Source organism: Oculina patagonica, chromosome 8 (genome assembly GCF_052425735.1).
Source record: "Oculina patagonica isolate OP01 chromosome 8, crgOcupat, whole genome shotgun sequence".
Classification (NCBI taxonomy): Eukaryota; Metazoa; Cnidaria; class Anthozoa; order Scleractinia; family Oculinidae; genus Oculina; species Oculina patagonica.
Window position 1 is genome coordinate 32,742,251 of NC_135765.1, and position 21,226 is coordinate 32,763,476.

A 21,226-nucleotide genomic window follows, 5' to 3' on the forward strand; every position below is an offset into this window, starting at 1 on the left:
GTGAATAGGAGTACGGAAATTTGCCGATCCGTGCTAATTTTTTGGCCAAATCCGTTAATCGGCCACTATTTTCGTTCAAGTCTGAATCCGCATTTCTTGAAAACTTTTCATGTGTGGTATAGTTTCACTGCAACGGACAGTAGGTGGTTTTTTTATGAATGAATACTCATTAGCTAGAGCCAATTAGCTATTAAGCTAATTGGGGTCGCTAAAATAACAGTTCAAAATTGAAAGTAAAAGTACTAGTATTCCAACTTTTTTAAGAAATTTCGATTCATCATGGCTTGTTTTTGCGACCGATTTCGCAAACATGCCAACCGAGACCGACCAAAGTGATCCGAACTTCGTTTAGCATGTTTAGTATTCACGGTCCGAAATTTTATTTTATTTTATCTGATCCGAACCTACTGTCATAAATTAAGAGTCCGAAATTCGGCCCAAAATTCTCAGCTAATCCGCAATCAATTTACTATATTTTGGAAATCCGCTAATCCGCTCAATGTATCGCAAAAATCTACAATCCTTGCGCTTTTAAGGCTAAATCCGCGGGACGCGAATCTATTCCACTCCCTCTTTGTTCTATCCTTTAGTTCTATTTTTTGACCAAGACCTAGCACAAAACACAATAGGTTTTTAATTCTCTCTGAGCAACTAACCAATAGAAACGCTTCGGTTAAGAAATAATTTAATTTATGCATACAAAACAATCTTTGTATTTTTGTTTTCTCCTGTGAAGTTTGGCCGGCTCATAACCATTCCCTTGTACCAACTATTCCGTAACAGATCCCGAATCCCGATGTTTCCGCAGGCCTTCACTGTTCTTTAGGTTTGCAGCACCGTGTTAAATTTGACAGAAGTATTGCCCAAGCCAAAAAGCCCTGTTATCAAACACCTTTGGGTATATTGGACTGTTTGGTCATTCCTGTTTGTGATGTTAATGTTGCCGTGTCTTGATTGGTTCTCTATATTTAGAACTTAAATCTTATTGGTTTAAGTTCAGGTTATAAACGCCCATTTCCAGATCGTTTACTCATCTGTTAAGGGCGCTGGTTTGCTGAAGTTCAGTTCGTACGCGCAAGTTACAGCGAGGTTTAAGAAGCACACAAAATGAAGGGTTTTCTGCTGAGCATCTTCGTTTTCATTGCAGTTCTTGCAAGTGGTAAGTTCATTTCTTTGTTTTGTTTTTCAAATATGTACCTAAGGGTCTTTAAAAACACTACAACGCTTTTCAGTTTCGAAAGCTTCAAAAGCTGGCAATCAATTTAAGAAAAGCTTAGCTTAATGTTCGGTTTCTCAAAAACAGTCAAGCGTTTGGTGTTTATCCGAAATTAATTTCTTTTGATCTTCCGAATGTAAGCAACACAGATTCAGTCTACATGCGAAAGCGCCTTCTAAGAACGTCCATCCGTAGAAAAACTCAAGCAAAAAGGTTCATTGTGTAGGCTGTTATATAACGATTTCTGTTAACCTTACTATATATTCATTATGGCTGATGATGATGTTTGAAACATTGAATTATGTTCCGGAAACTGGAAAGCGTTGTTGTGTTTATAAAAATAACTCTGTACCTCAAAATAAGAGCGCAGTTAAGTGGAGTGAGCTCAGTGTTTTGATCGCATCATCGGTTGCTATGAAAGAATCGCGAAGGTGATCCATAAAAAAAAATCGATCAATCGGCGAGATAAATAATATAGATGCAGTTATTTCCTTTTCTAAAACAAGTATAAAGTAGTACTGCATTAGTTTCTTGTTCGGTTGGAGTTCATAACAAGAGAAAAAAATTCAATACTTTTTGCAAAGCGGGAAAACGATCATCAAAGCGCCGCCGAGCCAGGGTTAGCAATTTGAGAGATTTCGAAAGGGGGGCAAAAGAAAAAGCTTCCGCAGACGATCTTGCTCCCCCCCCCCTCCCTCGATTTACTTAACAAACCTAATTTCATCCATTTGCGATTTCAAACCGGGCCGGATCTTGCAAAATTTTCTTGAAAACGCTCCCACCTCGATGCGCAATTTTTTTTCCAGATTCGCTACGACAGTTAATTAGCTTTGTCAACTTCAAGATGATAATGAGCTTATTGTTTTCGGGCCAACGCACCACAACTGTTTCTATAGCAACAAGCTTTGGTCTTTCTTTTTCATTTTCTTTGCCTCGTTATTTACCACACCAGGCGTTTTAATTTATGCAAGTTCACACCTTTTCCAGCAATTTAGCCTGCGAAAAAGGCGCCCGAGTTGTTTTTGGGCGCGCATTTAGGGAACGCCAAATGCGCGCCCAAAAACTACACAGGCGCCTTCATGGCGTCAAAAGTAGATCGATGTTTCTTTAACTTTAATATTTTTACATCTCTTCGGCATAATTGATGATTATGGACTAAATTCACTTACGAATGAAATTTGCGAACGAAAACCAAAACAGGAGAGCCTGCCAAATTTCCTGCTGCACCATCAAATTGCCATTGGTCCATTTAACAATTCGCACGGGTTTTCAATCGACTGAAAAAAGGCGAGGTGGGAACCTTGAGTCAACTATGAAAAGTCGATAGGAACCGAAAGCGAGCCGTCTGACTGTTTTAACGTAAAACAGAAACCGATTTACTCTACAAAATGTTCAGCAAAAGCGGTTTAATTGCTTATAGTTTTGGTTTAGGTTTTCTGCAATTTTTATTGCGCGCGCTCCCAGGGCAAGCCATTTAACAATTAGACCGCCCTTGCGCGGCCAATATTAGAAATTGCGAGTTTGTCAATTAGTCGGTCACTATGTTACGCTAATACACAAAAGACGCATCTGAAGAGAGTTGACGCATTGAAAACTATTGTTTTCCTTTTGTAGTAATAACACAGAAATGGTTTCAAAGCGGCTTCGAGTCAGTCGAACGAACAATGCGGAAAATAACTGGAATAACTAACGCTTATCGCTTTGCATTGATTGAACGCAATGAAGGCTTTTCTGAACAAAAGGGATGGAATGGGCAGCCCCTTTCGCGGGCATTAGAAGCTACGAATTTCTGATCAAGTTTTTTTATCGTTTCTAAGAGAACAAATTTAATCCAATGGTTTTGGTTCAAGGCGCTTGCGCGCGCAGTAAATAAACATGACGGTTTTAAAAGAGGGAGAGGGAGCTAAGTAGAGCTATTGGAGATATTGAAGTTGATAGTTTGCTGGCGATTCCCTGCAATATTTAGATCTATCAGTACTGAAAACCGCTACGCAAAAACAGGCATATTTTAAAGTTTTGCTACCTTAGTAACAAGAGTTATATGATTCATTCATTAGGTTTCATTTCTCAAGGGTAATTCCATAAATAATCAATACCTCCCTTACGGAAGGAATTTTTCTTAAGATTCCCATCCTCTGGAAATTCCAGTTAAGCTTTTTCATTTCCTTAAAGTTTTTGACCTTTGAGGACCCTTCCACCCCTCACCCTCAGGAATTTACAATCCCTTCTGTGGGTGGAGTAAGGACATTTCTGGACAATGCCTCAATCTCTCTTATCCTTCATTTCAGTTTATGGCCTCAAGTGCTACACCTGCATTGGTACTGAAGAGACCTGCTCTAAGAGTGAACTGGAAAAGGACAGCAGCAAAGAGACCACCTGTCCTAGCGGCTTTGATAAATGCATGAGGACCTGGGCCAAAAAAGATTCTAACACCGCAGTCGTCCAGTCATGCAGCAATGACGCAGCTTGTACAACTACAAAGGACGCCTGTGACAATGGAGATGGAGATTGCGCAGTGGGCTGCTGTGACACTGACCTGTGTAACGCGGGCTCCCCTGTTTCCTTCAGCGTGTTCCTGATGACCGTTTGCTCTGCCCTGGGCCTGGCACTACTGAAGTAAGCGCACCAAGGAGTGAGACCCCGGGACGAGTTTGATGTCCAAGAGACTTGTTTTTTAGATGAATTGTTTAGCTCGTATAAACATTTTAAGAGGAACAAGGCAAAAGGAATGCGTGTTTTTTACTTTTTATTTTTTGAGCGTTTTTAGCTTCATGTATCTTGTTGATCTTTTCCTTTTTTTAAACAGCCGGTTATGGGTTTTAAGTAAACCTGTGTGAGACTGATGTTATTGCAACGGGGTTTTTGATATTAAAAGTGTTTTAAACCAACTTATTTGGTAGTGTAGTTCCTTAGTGAAGGATCCTTGTGGATTACATCCGTAGAAATCAGAAAAATCACCCTGCCACTTTTCTTGTCCCAACGAATCTGAAGTGTTTAATTTTTTGTTTTGAAAAAAGGCGCATCAATGCGAAGCCAAATATTTTTTATAAATTTCACCAAATTTACTGTGCGAGATGAAAAAAAGTTGAGCTTAGTAAGTGTAAGCTTATCTTGCCCAAATGTTTCTAAAAGTGTAATATTTTGTCTCATATATAAGGAGGACAATAGTTTTGCATATGCGTTAAAAATCTTGGTATATTTCTTTGACTTCATGTGAAAACTAACAACATGAAATGACCAAATTCGCCGACTAATTTTATATCTCTATTTGGATTTGAGCGATGTCTTTACATATTCATGCTTTGATAGTTACATTGGAGCTATTTCGTAAGCCGATAGACACACTGAATAGATTTTAATAATTGTGGTTTAAGAAATTGGGAAGTCACTTTTTTGCTTGACTTTGTCCTCAGGCCGTACCATTTTGTAAAATGTTCGTACCACGTAAAAGACTGTTAAAGGTATTTCAGTGGAGTTTAACAACATGAACTCCTAAAAGCTTTTTGTAGATATAGAAATAATGACAATACACTTTCCCAGAAAGTTAAATTTTTAATTCCGGTAAATTTCATTTACCCTTTATTCAGAGTCCTTAAATGGGGGCGGGGGGGGGGGGGGGGGGGGTGCAGAGTGAGCCCGGGAGCTCTACAAGTTTTGCTGTGTGGTCTGGAGCCTAAAGCCGAGTGGAGCCTTTTGCTTGGAAGCGTGAATAATAATAATTAATTTATATAGCGCTAAAACTATATAAAAATTTTTAAGGTTTAAATAAATTAAAATAGTATAAATTAAAAAAAAAAAAAAGAAATAATAAAAATATTTTTAAAAAAAATAAAAAAAAAAAAAAAAAAAAATAAAAAAAAAATGAGACCTGAGAATGATTGCCACTGGCCCCCAAACCCTGTTTTTTGGTGACCCGGAGCCCTGGAGCCCGGCCTTTTTGGTCATGGAACCACATGCCCCTTTGGGACCCTGCTTATTCCTGTGTCGAGTTGCAAAACGTTCTTACGTCGCAACTTTGAAATAGCGATCTGTTTGGCCGGGCGGTGCATGGAACCGAGTCCAACTTTGGGTCTTTAAAATTTTACTTCTGTTCCAAATGAACAAAGGCCTTAATATGTATATTGTATGAAATATAAAGTTTCATTTCACAGGCTCACAAGATGTCGATTGAAATGCAGCAATCTGCGAATTTAGTAATAAATGCCTTTCAAAATATCTAAAAAGCTTCCAAGTAGTCTTGCGAACTGAAAATAATTATACCTTGTTACCTTTTTCCACTGTTTGTTTTTGCCGACAAATAAGACACGCATTTAATAACACTTGAAATACGCATGGTGAGATCACTATGCATAGGTTTCCAAGACGCACGTATTTTTGGCAATCTGGCAATCTGTACATCTTGTGGATGTTGACCTAATTTAACTCTGATCTTGTCCCCATTCTGCCCTCGCGTGAATAAAATGCGTGTCAGCACTTCATTTTATGATTTCTTAATACAGCTTCAGATAAAAGGTTTTAGGTGGCTTAATAAGGTCGTGATTTCGCACACAATGATTATATTTAGTTTTGCGCAGAATTTCCAGATGTGGTTAGCGTTAGCTGGTCAATTTATTATCATAACAAGTTGAAATCGGTTTTAGGTGTCCGTTGCTTGTTTCTTAAAAAGCAATTTTTCGCATTGATGTCCGTGATATCAAAGTTGCATGCATGAGAAACACCTTTCTAATAAACATTCGCGAACTCTGTGATTACAACAAAATTCTATATTGTAAAAGGCTTCACGTTCGATTAAACACACCAAAATTAAAAGTACCATTGAAGTTGAGTGAATTCCACAAATCACAGATTTTGTTGTGAGTTGCCTTCATGATCGATGATTAACAAGTTTCATCGATAAAACGACTTGATCATTTAGAATCATTTGAAACTAATAGTGCTGTTTACATGAGTTTACATGCTTAAAATTGCTATTCGTGAGCATAGAAATTTAAAGGTCATTACAATAAGAAAAGACAAATGAGATTGTGTGTGAGTTAACGGTTTGCTTTATGAGTTGTAAACGCTGCAAAACGTTATCGTTCATTTTTAAACTTTAAGTTTCTACCTAACAGAGTCATATTTTATAGAGTAGTTTCAAACTCCTGCCAGTTTTCTCAAATTTTTGTCAACTTGTTGAAGGTCCAAGCCAACACAAACTCATTAAAATTCCCAGGACCAAATCGCACCCATTTTTGTATTGTATTTTTATACAATGGCTTGTACGTCAGTTGAAACAGCGCTTGCTCAACACAAAGTATTTATTGTGTCCTATAGGCACTGTACGTGACGAAGGACGCGTCCTTTTAGCACGAAAAAAAGAACACCTTAAATCCCAACATATATAGCATACCGAACAAACAGTCGATTAAAAATCTCAAGAATGCATTTTTGCGGAGACCCAAGAACTCGTGTGGCCATAATAGGGCGAGAAAATTTTCCACGTTCTCTCATTAAGTAATAAAAGACTCAGGGGAATCCGCAACTGGGACCATACATTGTTGCTCTTAAGATTAGACAACCAATGGCGATCGAGAGATATTATTTCGAAATAGAATTCATTGATCTTTTTAAGTTGGCGTCCCTTTAAATTTATTTAGTCTCGCCTCCTTCACGCTTTGCAAGGACGCCTGGCCCGATTTCTTCTGCTCTGCACGCGAGTATTTGCTGTTAACTTCTCACGGTGTTTTCAACAAGTCTTTCAAGATGTCAGACCTTCAAGAAGTCACCGGAGTCAATTTTGAGATTGTCCTTGAAAAGTTCCAGCAGGATCTCGAAGATTTGACGCGAAATCAAAAGGGAGAGGTAAACATTGTTTATATTATCTTGCATGCTTCTAAGATCCCAATTTTGTTTTGATCTAAAGAGGTGAATAAGGCATCCACGAACTCTTGAAACTTTTGCAACTCGAAGCCTTACGATTAAATCTTTGGAAGTACATGTAACAGGTACATGTAATAGAGCAAATATAGTTATGTTGGAGGGCGGGGCTGCTTTGTAAACTTACTCTTTGGCTTCGATGTAGCTATAGCGTAATAGCTCTTATCTTTCTTAGATTTCTCGTTTTTGCTTTTACTGATAGACAGATGTTGATTGAATTGGAATATTTTGTCTACATTTATGAAACTCGTAAAATAAACAAACTATATTTTGTACAATTTGCGAGTTAGCGATTTTTGTATTCAGATTTGCAAATAGTTTGTTTATCTTGCGCAACTTGTAAAGAATTCCAGAACGTTTTGCTCGGTTGCTAAATTAGTTTGAATTTCGCAACAAATTAAACTGAACATTATCACAACGATCCTGGTTTCTTTGATAAAAGGAGCTGGAGTTTAGAAGTTTTGATATATGACTATTTTAAATGCAAATATGTGTGTGTTTGGATTTGCAATGAACCGAGTTCTATTTGTTTTGCGCAACTTTAGGGAATCCCAACAAAGTTTACCGGGCTGCAAAACTGTTTTGAATTTCATGTGTCGTATATTAAAGCTGTTGTTAAAACATTTAAACAGAAGACTTTTTCAACTTTTTTCGTTCTTCTGCAAGAAGTAACTGGAGTTAATTACTTTGGATATGTTTGTTGAATTGAAATTATGGAGCATTTCATAGAATCTTGATATAAGTGGAGTGAGATGTTTATATTAGACTAAAAAATTGTAAGCTCTAGCCCAAGAAGATCAGTCTAACTTTCCCCTCAATCGTATAGACCAATACATGTTGCCGACTGAAATATGAAAGTAATGTTGAGCATTCCACATAAAGGCTTTGTTATGTTTGAACTGTGCGCATAGAAATAAAAGATAAGAAGTTAAAAACTATAAACCTATTCTAATAAGAAAGCGACCGTAGGAATTAAACAAATTTCAACCAAAAGGAAATTAAAGGGTTCTGAGAAAAAAACCCTTTTCCTAGTGAAAAATTATTACTTTTTTCCTTAAAGTAATTTGTGAATAAGTCATGCATCAAAGGACACAATATGCACATTAATGGAAAAGAATAAATTATGCGTGAACGCTAAGTAAACATGTGAACACGAAACCTAGCGAAAGCACTGGTATTTATTCACATAATTATGTTTTCTTGCCTTTTGCTCTTTAAGCAATGAAGTTCAATTTCTTCAACAATATAGTGCTGAACAAGTACGTACTGAGGATTTAGTTTACAAACTTTCTGAACGAACATTGACTGAATAGCTTATAAGCGTCCTTCATAATTGCTATTGAATTTGATTTCACACAATTGATTCAACAATTAACCAGAGCTCAAAGTTAGCTCGACACTGTCCTATTAGCGAACGAATTATTAATCTTTGCGCGAAACTGTACGATTTCTCAACATCTACAACATTGTGATAATGCAATTAAAGCAGAAAACATTTTAAGCAAGAAAAGGAACTTAGAAATGCATAACTTTGTGTCATGGAATGTTGCTTTTGTCTCAAGTGACATTGTCTTTTTTTACCAGATATTCAAAGAGAAAAATGCATAGATCCAATGTAAAGTTGTTAAGCAAGTAAATATAACCTCAAAAAGCATTGCAATGCCAAACTGAACTCAAACGTTACAAGAAAAACCAAAGACGTTGAAAAGGTTATTTAACTTTAAAAACTCTTAAGCCTAATAACCAAGTGGTGAAATCCCAAGGGCTGTACCTTTGCTTCTTAGTTCATCAATTAAATAAATAACAGGAAAAATGAGGCACACTATATTCTTAGCTTTGCCATTTATTATTGTTTTGCCTCTGAAAAAGTAAGAAATTCTTGCGACGAAATTCTACGACGTAGAAAAAGGGGGCCAGAAACGTTTGAGTTGTTTTTAAATATATAAAGTTTACCATTGCGTCCATCAAATGCTTTTTTCTAATTGCCGCAAGAAGTGTATATCAACACTAAAGCGGTGATACGATATTCAGTAAACTTAGCCAAGGAACGCATGAATATAATGGTAGTATAAAAAAGTAACATAAATGAAACACTGCCGTTTTTAGCGGTGCTTTCTAGTTAAATGATACTAAGCAATTAATCTGTGTCAAGTCTGTTTATGTCAGAAGAAAAATATCGTGCCATACTTAGAAATCAGCTTTTCTAAATCATTCCGTCGGTATTGTTAACAATCAAACATTGCAAAGATTCTTGCCACGGTTTACTTCTGTTTTGAGAAATTCAGTCCTAGCATCTGCGATTCGGAATTTTTAAAATCATTTTATCCAACCAGAAATTTTGTATAGGTTACTGAATGTTGATGCATGTTTGCAGAAGCAGTGGATATAATAAAGCGACATTTTACCACTTTGTCAGTTGAGGGAAATCAAAGAAACTAGATCTAGATCTTATACGGAAATGCAAACAAAAAGCTTAAATTATGAATGCTACCCCCTTAAGCTTGTAGATTAACAATAAATGAAGCTATCGAAGGAAGAAATACTGGTTAGGTTGGAAAGTAGGGTTCAGCAATAAAGACTCTTACCCCCTCAGGAAAGATTTCTTGTGTTTAAATCGAATTATCGCAGAGAAGATTAAAGGGACACCATCACAGGGATTTTCTGCTTTTCAGTGAAACCTTCTAAAATTGTCTGTCTAAAAACTTTTGCTTCTACACGGAATGCGCCTAGAACACATAAGGTAAATTGTTGTTAAAGGAAGAGGGGAGCCATTATTAGTTTAATTTCTAGCTGTTTTTCCAGGCTACAAGGGCAGAACTTGAAAAAGTCAGCCTAGGTTTTTTAAGTTGAGGTCTAAAGTTTCTGATGGTATCACAATAATATCACTCCTTTTATATTTCAGTTCACTGCCTGGGTAATTTTTAGCAAAACTGGATCACTATATTTGTACTAGGTTTCCATACGTGCAAACAAATTTTTAGGCCTTTGAATATTTGAAGTGAAGCTCGAGACAGTGTCCCTTTAAGGCCATATAGTTATAAAGCGTAAACACAATTCTGTTGCTCAATCAATCAATCAATCAATCAATCAATCAATCAATCAATCAATCAATCAATCAATCAATCAATCAATCAATTAATTTATTAAAGTCATGACGCGGGATGAGGTTACCCTCTCTATCCGAGCCAGAGGCTCATGAAAAAGCGCATGACAATAATTAAAATACATTATAAAAACAATGAGAACTAGTATAAGTAAAAAAAGCGTAAACACAATTCTGTTGCTCACCAAAGGCGTGTTTTTCTCTGAGTTTAAATGATCTTTATGCTGTTTTTAAGGATGTTTTGTCAAAGATGGCGAAGAAAGATCTCATCAAAGAAGTCATCACTTTAAACGGGCAGTTCAACTCCCTGTCGGAAACCTTCAGCTGCGTTCATCTGGAGAAAGGTAAAATAGATGAAGCTTTTGATAGCTTGAGGAAGAAGATCGCAGGTCAAGGTGGAGCGAGCTGCCAGTCCCCGAACAGTTCGCTTAGTCAGTTTTCCTCGATGGAAACCGCCCTAAAACAGAGCCAGGAAAGAGAATCCGAACTGCAGCGTGAGGTTGTGAATGCTGAAAAGAAGATCTCCAACTTGGAACACCAGCTTAAGACATCTAAAGAAAAGTTGGACACGGCAGAACTGTCCATTAAGGATTCTGAGAGGCAAGTTTTATCCCTGAAGGAGGAGCTCCTGGTCTTCACCAAAAAGGAGTCAGCATTGGCGGGCAGCAACAAACAGAATGAACACTTACAGAAGGAAATCAGAGATCTGAAGGCGAGTATCAGCGCATACCGTCAGGAGATTGCAGACAAGGATGGCGATGTCAAGAGACTTCGAGCGTCCATAGCAGACAAGCAATCCATCATGGAAGGCTACGTTGCTGAGATCACCACGATGAAGGAGACCTCGAAGACTGCAGCATCGAACAGGGAATACGAGTCCTTGAAGCTTAAATTTGATGACGTTTGCAGGGAGAAGGATTCTTTGCAGCGCGAAGTCGCTCGGTTGGTGGCCAAGAAGCAAACGGAAATCCAGGACAAAGATGTGACCATTAGCCGGCTGCGTAAAGAGAGTTTTAGCTTACAGGCCGAAAATGACACCTTAAGGGGTAGAGCACTGTCGTCTACTTCTCAAGTTGAAGTGAGGGAATACGACACGCTGCAGCGCCGCTATGATAGCCTTTGGACTGAAAAAGAAATGTTGAGGAAGGAGCTGGATGAGATGAAGACAAGAACCCGCAGTTCCTCTGTGAATATTGAAAGCTATCGACAAGAGATCAGAGAGAAGGAGATCGCCGCGGACAGGCTCCGTTCCGAGAACATCACCTTACAGGCTCAAATTGAAGCACTGACGAAGGAGGCAGCTGACTTCAGCACAAGATCTGAGTACACCATGAGGGTACAGTCCAGTTCCGTCCAGTTAGACAGCAATGAAGAATTTTACCGTCAGGAGATCAAAGAAAGAGATGCTGTTATCGACAAGCTGCGAGCTGACACGATGACTCTGCATGCTGAAATAGACGGTCTGAAGCGTGACATGAGGTCTTACTACAGCAGGACCGAGTTTGAAGCTTTGCAGATGAAGTACGACGAGATATTGAAAGAAAGGGATTCCCTCCGCGAGCAACTGATGGAAGTCAGGTCAACGAGTGAGAGAGATGTGTCTATTCACGTTGAAAGCCGCATGGAAGGCTTCCAGCAGGAAGTGAGAGAGCGGGAAGCCTTGATTGACAAGCTGCGTTCCGACAACTTGATTACCAAGAACGAACTTGAAATATTGAAGAGAGAAGTCAGCGGAAAGGCCTCAGTCACTGATGGTTACCTTGGGGAAATTGAACGTCTTAGGCAAGAGCTCGTAACCCTGAAGACCAGCAGCACCGACTATGAGACCTTGAAGAGGACCTATGAAGAAGTGTGCAAAGAGAGGGACTTTGTACGTAGCCAGATCATGGAACTCAAGACCCAAAGCGAAAGCGAGATCCAGGTTCACCTCGAAAGCTATTATCAAGCTTATAAGCAGGATGTCAGAGAAAAAGAAATTGCCATTGACAGGATGCGTTCGGAGAACACGACGCTGAGAGCTGAATTGGAGGGATTGAGAAGAGAAATGTCAACCTTCTACAAGAGAACGGAGTACGAGTCATTGAAGCTTCAATATGACGAGATGTGGAAGGAGAGGGACACACTCAGAGAGGAGCTGATAGATTTCAAGTCAAAATCTGAGCGCGATGTTCTGATTCAAGTGGAAAACAAGACTGTGATTTTCCAGAAAGAAATCAGAGAAAAAGAAATGGAGATCGCCAAGCTGCGCTCCGAGGCCATGTCCATCCAGATGCAATTTGATGGGCTCAAGCGAGAATTTGAGGGCAAGCAGCGCTATATTGAAAGCTACCAGTCCGAGATTGAGCGACTGAAAGGAGACATCACCACACTTAAGTCAACAACGGTCACCACTACGGAATACGAGTCTTTGCGAAGAATGTACGAAGAAGTGTTGAAGGAGAGAGATTCCATCCGATTGGAGATGATTGAAATTAGATCCAACAGCGAGCGTGAAATCACTGTCCAGGTAGAAAATCAAATCAGAATCTACCGAGACGAGATCAGAGAGAAGGAAGTCGCCATTAGCAATTTCCGTTCTGAAAGCATGAAGTACCAAGCAGAGTTTGAGAAGTTCAAGAGGGAAGCTGATAGCAAGCAGTTCATGATTGAGGGATATATGACAGAGATTGAACGCCTGAAGAACGAGATCAACGTCGTGAACAAACGGATCGTGGAGTTCGAGTCCGTGAAGAGATCTTACGAAGATGTCTGCAGGGAACGGGATTACATCCAAAGGCAGTTTACAGATTTCAAGTCAAGGAATGAGCAAGAAACAACGTTTCAAATTCAAATCCAAACTGATGGTTTCCGACAGGAGATCAAGGAGAAAGATCTGGCCATTGAGAGATTCACGTCACAGAACAAACTTCTCATTGAAGAGATTGACGGATTGAAAAGGGAACGAAGTACTTTCTACAGTAAATCAGAGTACGATTCCTTGAGGCATCAGTATGAAGAAATGTGGAAAGAGAGAGATATCCTTCGTGGACAGATTGCTGAGCTCAAGTCCAAGGGTGAAAGAGAGCTGGTTGTCCAGATTGAAAGCCGCACCGAAACCTACCGCACTGAGATAAGAGAGAAGGAGACAATCATTGGTCGCTTGCAGTCCGAGAGTTATCAGTACAAGACGGAAATAGATGGCCTTAAGAGGCAGCTGGGCAACCAAGAAGCTTATCTGATTGAAATAGAACGCCTGAAGAAGGAAGTCAACACATTGAGGTTCCCAGATATCCGTGGCAGCTCAGAGTTTATCTCCTTGCAGCGAACATACGAAGAAGTTTGCAAAGAACGAGATGGACTTCGGGGCCAAGTGGTTGAGATTAGGATGAAGGGAGAGCAGGAGCACGAAAACCAAGTTAGAATCTATCGCGAAGAGATCAGAGAAAAAGAAGTAGAAATAAACAGGCTTCGATCAGAGGGCATGACATTCAAGGCCGAAATTGAAGGATACAAGAGAGACCTCGGAAACCAAGAAGCCTATCTGATTGAAATAGATCGTTTGAAGAAGGAAGTCAACACCTTGAGGTTCCCTGACATCCGTGGTAGCGCCGAGTATATCTCCCTACAGCGATCGTACGAAGAGGTTTGCAAAGAACGAGATGGACTAAGAGGCCAAGTAGTTGAGATCAGGATGAAGGGAGAGCAAGAAATGACAAACCAAGTGACAATCTACCGCGAAGAGATCAGAGAAAAAGAAGTAGAAATGAACAGACTTCGTTCAGAAGGCATGACATTCAGGGCCGAAATTGAAGGATACAAGAGAGACCTCGGCAACCAAGAAGCCTATCTGATTGAAATTGAACGCTTGAAGAAGGAAGTCAACACATTGCGGTTCCCAGATATCCGTGGTAGCGCAGAGTATATCTCCTTGCAGCGATCGTACGAAGAGGTTTGCAAAGAACGGGATGGACTAAGAGGCCAGATAGTCGAGATCAAGATGAAGGGAGAGCAAGAAATGACAAACCAAGTTACAATCTACCGCGAAGAGATCAGAGAAAAAGAAGTAGAAATGAACAGACTTCGTTCAGAGGGCATGACATTCAAGGCTGAGATTGAAGGATACAAGAGAGACCTCGGCAACCAGGAAGCTTACCTGATTGAAATAGATCGTTTAAAGAAGGAAGTCAACACCTTAAGGTTCCCTGACATCCGTGGTAGCGCAGAGTATATTTCCCTACAGCGTACTTATGAAGAGGTTTGCAAGGAACGTGATGAACTGAGGGGCCAAGTCATAGACATCAAGATGAAGGGAGAGCAGACCCTTGAAAGCCAACTGAGAATCTACCGTGAACAGATCAGAGAGAAAGAAGTAGAAATGGAAAAAGTTCGTGTAGAGAGCATGACATTCAAGACTGAAATTGAAGGCTACAAGAGAGACCTCGGAAACCAAGAAGCCTATCTGATTGAAATAGATCGTTTGAAGAAGGAGGTCAACACATTGAGGTTCCCAGATATTCGTGGTAGCGCAGAGTACATCTCCTTGCAGCGATCGTACGAAGAGGTTTGCAAAGAACGAGATGGGCTAAGAGGCCAAGTAGTTGAGATCAGGATGAAGGGAGAGCAAGACCTTTCAAACCAAGTTACAATCTACCGCGAAGAGATCAGAGAAAAAGAAGTAGAAATGAACAGACTTCGTTCAGAGGGCATGACATTCAAGGCAGAAATTGAAGGATACAAAAGAGACCTTGGCAACCAGGAAGCCTACCTGATTGAAATAGATCGTTTGAAGAAGGAAGTCAACACCCTAAGGTTCCCTGATATCCGTGGTAGCGCAGAGTTCATCTCCTTGCAGCGAACGTACGAAGAGGTTTGCAAAGAAAGGGATGGACTGAGGGGCCAAGTCATAGACATAAAGATGAAGGGAGAGCAGACCCTTGAAAGCCAAGTGAAAATGTACCGGGACGAGATCAGAGAAAAGGAAGTAGAAATGAACAGACTTCGCACAGAGATCATGTCATTCAAGGCAGAAATTGAAGGACTGAAGAGAGAGATGACGACCACTAAACAGCGAAGTGAGATCGAGATCGAACGCGTGAAGAAGGAATCGACTGTGATCAGCCCTACAATTATCCGCAGCAGTGCCGAGTTTGTCTCCTTACAGCGATCATATGAAGCGATTTGCTTAGAGAGGGACAACCTGCGTCAGCAAATGATCGAGATCAGAACAAAGAACGAGCGAGAGGTATCAGTCCAAATCGACAATCAAGTAAGAGTGTACCGCGAAGAAATGAAGGATAAGGATGCAGCTTTGGAGAGGCTTCGTTCAGAGTCTATCACCCTTCGAGCTGAAGTCGAGACGTTGAGACGTGACCTGCGCATCGCAAAGGAGACCCCAGTTCATGACACGAAGGTGGAACAAGAACTGTTCAACTTGAGGACAAAGTATGCAAAGCTCCAAGAAGAATACGACACTATCATGCTGGCAAAAAGCAAGTTGGAAGATGAAATGGTCATCAAAGTCAACAGTGGAATGGCTGACAAACAAGATTACATCTACAAGATTGAGAAAGAGAATAGAGAGTTGAAGTCCGAGAATGAGTATTACGAGAAGACCGTGGACGAGAAGAATGCAGCTATTGGTGAATTGCGCCTGAAGGTCACACACCTGCAGAAAAAAGTTGAAAACTTGAAGAAAGAGATCTTTGTCGCCGAAGAAGCTTACGAGAAGGCTGAGCTCCGACTGAAGGAAGTGCTTAAAGCGGATTATCAGCCAGTGACAACCTATGAGGTTCGTCGCTTCCGAACCTCAACAGTGGATTCCCCCCCTCCTGCTACCTACAGCTCCTCAACAACCAGCTACAATGTAAACAAAGTGTCCAATGATGCGGATGCTATGCATTTCAGTGCCACGTCAACCCCAATCAAGTCTGCGCTGGATGGCGAACGCACCGAAGTTGTCCGCAAGAGCACCGTCATTACTTCAGCCCCACTCGACAGTGACCTGGCCAGGGCTGAAGGAAACTTCCAAAGCAGTGAGGGCTCCACTACAACTACCACCAAGACCACCCTGATTTCAGACACGGCCGTCAATGGAGTCACTGGTTCTGGTAGTGCTGAGGCCTCCTCCTACCGATCATCGTATTACAGCGGGCCTTCCACCTACAGGACCGGTTCTGCCACAACCTACCGCACAACCACTGGGCGTTCGTCTGTTTCTGGAGGGTCTTCCTACAGAACGTCTTCCGCCGCCGGACGTAAGTACTCATCTGGCCGCCACACAAGCTCATACACCAGGAAATTCTACTGAACACCATCAACAGTCTACCTGAGGGACTGATACCACCTCTAGAAGAGAGACACTATCTAATTAAAGACTGGCATGTAGTTGTCATGCTTTTAAAGCTACCTTTCTTTTTGAAATTATCACTGCCAATTACGTATGTACCAAATTTAACTGAAACTTAAAATGGTATGGGTCATGGTATCGTAGGCTAGGCGATTCTGTCTTAAATAGGAATCGAATGAAAATTGCGTAGGTTCACACGGTAGTAAAACAAACAAATAGACAACTAAGCAGTAAAACAAACTGAACGTTTGGAAGCTATACAGAACTAAGAATTGATAATCCAATTGGTTTGCAAAAATACGTATCTTGATTTGCATTGGAACATAATTAAACATATTTATAACTCGAAACCTGAATCGTCTCAATATCATGACCCAGTCTTAAATAATATCGACAAGGTTTTCACTAGTGCAAAAGTGTTTTAAATCCTTAGGACCTAAGCACGACATATTTTATATCGTTTTAATTCTTTGTGAAGAGGGGTTTTGTTTGTGGGGTGGAGATTTTTCATTACAGCACTTTGATTGAATTTAATAGTGATATTTTGAAGTGCGAGTGTCAAAAGGAACAATCCCGTGTGTTTTCACAAGCGTGGATAATATTTTGTGATTGCGTTAATGGGTATTTATTCCACAATTTAAGGATAAGGCAAATTGTTAAATATTTTTTTTCACTTTGATTTTTTAGTATCTTTTGTCTGCATTAATAGCTGCTTTCAAATTACATATTCGTTCAGTTTCTGACGTATTTAATTAAATTACTTTTTGAGGAGTTCCTATCAAAAGTTTAAAGGGCCGACACTGTCATTTGTTTAAGTAAGTTTTCGAGAAGTTCAAGGAACCTTCCATCGTCGTAAAACGGACATTATAGTTGTTTATTTTTGCGCAACAGTAGTTAGCAAATGACAGGAAGCGATGGCAAGTGTGAGGATCACAATGTATGTGGACTATGATGGAACTGTATAGCAATATATTTTAACAAGGCTCATATTTCACATTCCTGCCATTTTGCAAACTTCTTGCGACAAGGACATCATTTTATTTGCTTTATTTTCCTTCTGACTAATTGAGGTAAACATTTTTTGTCTTAATATCAGTGTTGGTGACAGTGTTCTTTGAGGTTTAGGTGGCTTTCATTATTTTAATATATATATGTCATAAAATCCACTTTTTCGTACGATTTTTAATAATATGTAATACATTTTAATGGGCGTCAGATCAGCTACAAAAGGAAAATGTTTTACCAGGGTTGAACTGGAGCTATTACTTATTTACCTACTAAGAGCATTTCTGGTAATAGCCATGATATAAAACGTTGTCATTATGAAACAGTTCTGCCATGAATCCCTTTTGTTCACTTTAACGCCATTCCATGTAGTAATTCATCAGTTTGAGCTTTGTAATAAAATAAGTGTTGTTCAATATCTATGAGTGAATATCACTTGACTTCTGTCGCGAAGGGAGAACTGAAAATTTGCCTATGATTCTAATATTTGCTTAATAATACATATTGTCAAAGCAATGGTTAAGAGCAGGAGTCCATTGCAGAAGTCCAGTTTACAATTACTCCTTTTGAGAGGTACAGTGTATAAGATTGATATCTGGAAATCGAAAACACAAACAAAAGTGTTTTTATCAATTTGGCTTCATACGAAAGCAGAAGCAATTTTAACCCATTAGTCTCAAGGAAGATCAACTTAAAATACTTAATACTTAATACTTAATCAAAAGGGAAAGGTTATGAGAATTTATAAAACGATCACCAAAGGGGAATTGCTTTGATCTTTAAAAATTCTCCCAACTATACTAAAAGAAAATGTATGGGGTCAGTCAGGAGAGTTTGTCTGTGGATATTGTGGCTTAAAGGGTTCATGCCCGGCACATTACAGGACAGAGATAGAGCAAAGACGTGATTTTACGGATTCACGGTCAAGGCCTGGGGAAAATGAATTGAATGCCAAACGGGAAATAGCAAACTCGTCCCCATTGCCCTTTTCGTTTCTCTAAACACACAATGCTCTTCCGGTTTGGGACGACTCCAGAAACAAAGCTACTTTAAAGTCAAAATTAATTCCAGCGAGGATCGATTTATAAAATACGATAGCTGCATGACCTAAGCGCGTGGATCCCAAGCTGTGCAATTATCCCCTCCCCCCTCTACTGAAAATTAAACAACATAAAAAAAATTCAATAATATAACGCGCACTTCGCTGTCACGGTACTTCAATTAACAAAGTAAACACCAATATGTATGTAAATCTGTATGCTCAGATTACCGGAACATTACTGTTGATCGACGTTTTTTAAATTTCCGTTTTCCTTGTCATTTGATAAAATCACTACTTGAAATAAGAGCGAAAAACCGCTCTAAGAGCTTTAGTTTATTGATTTCACAAGGAGGTGAATCGAGCAAAGATAAATCTGATAATCATATCCAATTTGCAATGGAAAATTATCTTCGATTTGTTGGACACATGACATCTGACAAACAATTCTGACATGTAAATTGAACAGTTTGCTGCGCAGCAAGCGAACGTGCTTACATTTAGTTCCGAAATTGCTTGAAACATGATCTAAACCCGCCATTCGAATTTGAATATGTCTCAAATTTCGAATGATATCGGAAACGGAAACACTTTGCTTATGACAACGGACGTTCTGTCTTTTTGGTTAAACATAATAAGATTAAAGACCTTTCTTGACCGCCAAAATAATCTAAATTAACTGGTGCCTAGCCATACTCTCGGACCCATGTTGACAGATGTCAAATTTAATAACGAACAACCTTCTAGAGATATAATGTTCACTGTCAAAAATGTCAATCTTATCTGCCAGCTGGTAAAGAATATTCCTTGAAAGGAAATCAGAACAGATGGTTTGTTTTCAATCTTAACGCAAAAACCCTTCAGAGGAACGACTGAAAGGCTAGAAAGACTTGACTAATTGTGCGATCTCAACACAGAACTTTACAAATGGATCAAACTTGCGGCTTTAACTCTAATTCTACGTCGAATCTACTGCCTGTTAGCATTTTAAATGCTTTTCTTAGCGTCCTGACAACTCTCGGCAATTCATTGATCCTTTTAGCAATTTACAAGACTCCTGGTCTACGAACGAACTCTAATTACTTGATTGCGTCGCTGGCCGTTGCCGATTTCTCCGTGGGTTTAATCATGAACCCGTTATACGCTGTAAAAGCAGGGATGGCCATTCGGGACAGTTCGCACCCATTGGCCGTGGTTACAGCGGTAATTACTTTGCAAACTCTCACCGCTACAACTTACAGTTTATGTGGTGTGAGCATCGATAGATACTTAGCCATCGTGTCGGTTTTTCGGTACGAAATGTATGTGACAACCGAGAGATGTTTACGTTTAATTGCACTGATATGGATTTGCTCTTTCCTTATACCTCTACCCCGAGTGTTTGTCACGGATCAATTCAACGCGCTTCCCACATTGTGGTTGGTTTCCTATACTATTGTGTTTATCATACCGTTATCAGCAATCTCATTTTGTTATTTTCGCATCTACAAAACGGCCAAAGCGCAAGCGCGGAGAATAGCATGTGAACATATTGTGAACCGACGTGAAGCGATCAAAATACTGAAAAACCGCAAAGCCACATGGACAGCGGCTGCCGTCATCGGAGCATGCTTTTCTTTATGGCTTCCATCTTGCATACTGTCCTTTGTCCAATCTCTGACGTCAGACGATTGTTTAAAAATCCGTATTGACTACAGCACATGGTTTTGGGTGGATACTCTGGCTTTTGCTAGCTCAGCTGTTAATCCTTGGATTTATTTTCTGAGATCAAGAGAATTTAAACAGGCGTTGAAAAGAATCGTCCGAAGTGGCGCGTGTTGGTATTGTAATTGCCAGAGCTTGGGTCAGAGAGGTGATGACGTCACAGGTACCGAGGAAATTCAAACTAGAGAGAAAGCTAATGATAAGGAACCACAGGCCGCCATGAGATTGCAGAGCTTCTCTTCCGTGTCAGCGTAGTTGAACACCAAACACTTGACACCAGCTTCCTTTCTCTGACGGAAGCCAGAATGCAGTAGAAGAGAGGGACTGGAACAATGTCATGGGTTTTGCGCCATTCTCTTCATGTTGACGATGTTTATGTAAAATTAGTTTAAACGCCTGATTGAGTTAAAGGGGAAACGGCCAGGCGTCCTGTTCTATGGACTCCATTTTTTTGGCTGAGACAAAGATTCCCACACACAAATGACGTGGTGGGTGGTCAGGAAGACGGGTGGTGTTTTAAATACACGGTTGCATCGGTGTCTCGCAAGAGTATGCCACCAAATCATGAGGGTCTGGACGGTTTGAGGACGGGGTTTGCGCGCCTGGGTTCAACCCCTATAAAGGGCGCGCGGAAGAGAGAGTTCAGGGACTGGCCGATAGCTAAGAATTGGTCAAAATTTTAACCGTCACCTGAGCAATGACGAATGAATTCTGCATGCAAAAAATATACTGATGGCTGAGAAATGGGCTGAAATTTTAACTGGCAGCTGAAAAATTTTTTGAACTGACAACTAAAAATTCTAGCATTTTCAACCAGACCGCAACGATACACAGGCCTGTGGGAGGGGGGGATGTTAAACTTAATGTAGTGCTGACCTACAAACAATGGCCTGCATTCAGTTTCACAGCGGTCAAACG

The 21,226-nt window shown here is 40.0% G+C and overlaps 2 protein-coding genes across 2 annotated transcripts; both read left to right on the plus strand.

Moving 5' to 3' along the window:
* The first annotated feature begins 1,042 nt into the window (after positions 1–1,042).
* LOC144663662 (uncharacterized) lies at positions 1,043–4,090 on the plus strand. The gene is made up of 2 exons (XM_078524671.1): positions 1,043–1,159; positions 3,505–4,090. The coding sequence occupies exons 1-2, from the start codon at positions 1,108–1,110 to the stop codon at positions 3,834–3,836; spliced, it is 384 nt and encodes a 127-aa protein (XP_078380797.1). The 5' UTR covers positions 1,043–1,107; the 3' UTR covers positions 3,837–4,090.
* A 15,357-nt stretch (positions 4,091–19,447) lies between these two features.
* On the plus strand, positions 19,448–21,121 carry LOC144663983 (histamine H2 receptor-like). Its single transcript, XM_078525078.1, has one exon. The coding sequence runs from the start codon at positions 19,532–19,534 to the stop codon at positions 20,561–20,563; it is 1,032 nt and encodes a 343-aa protein (XP_078381204.1). The 5' UTR covers positions 19,448–19,531; the 3' UTR covers positions 20,564–21,121.
* Positions 21,122–21,226: the final 105 nt, after the last annotated feature.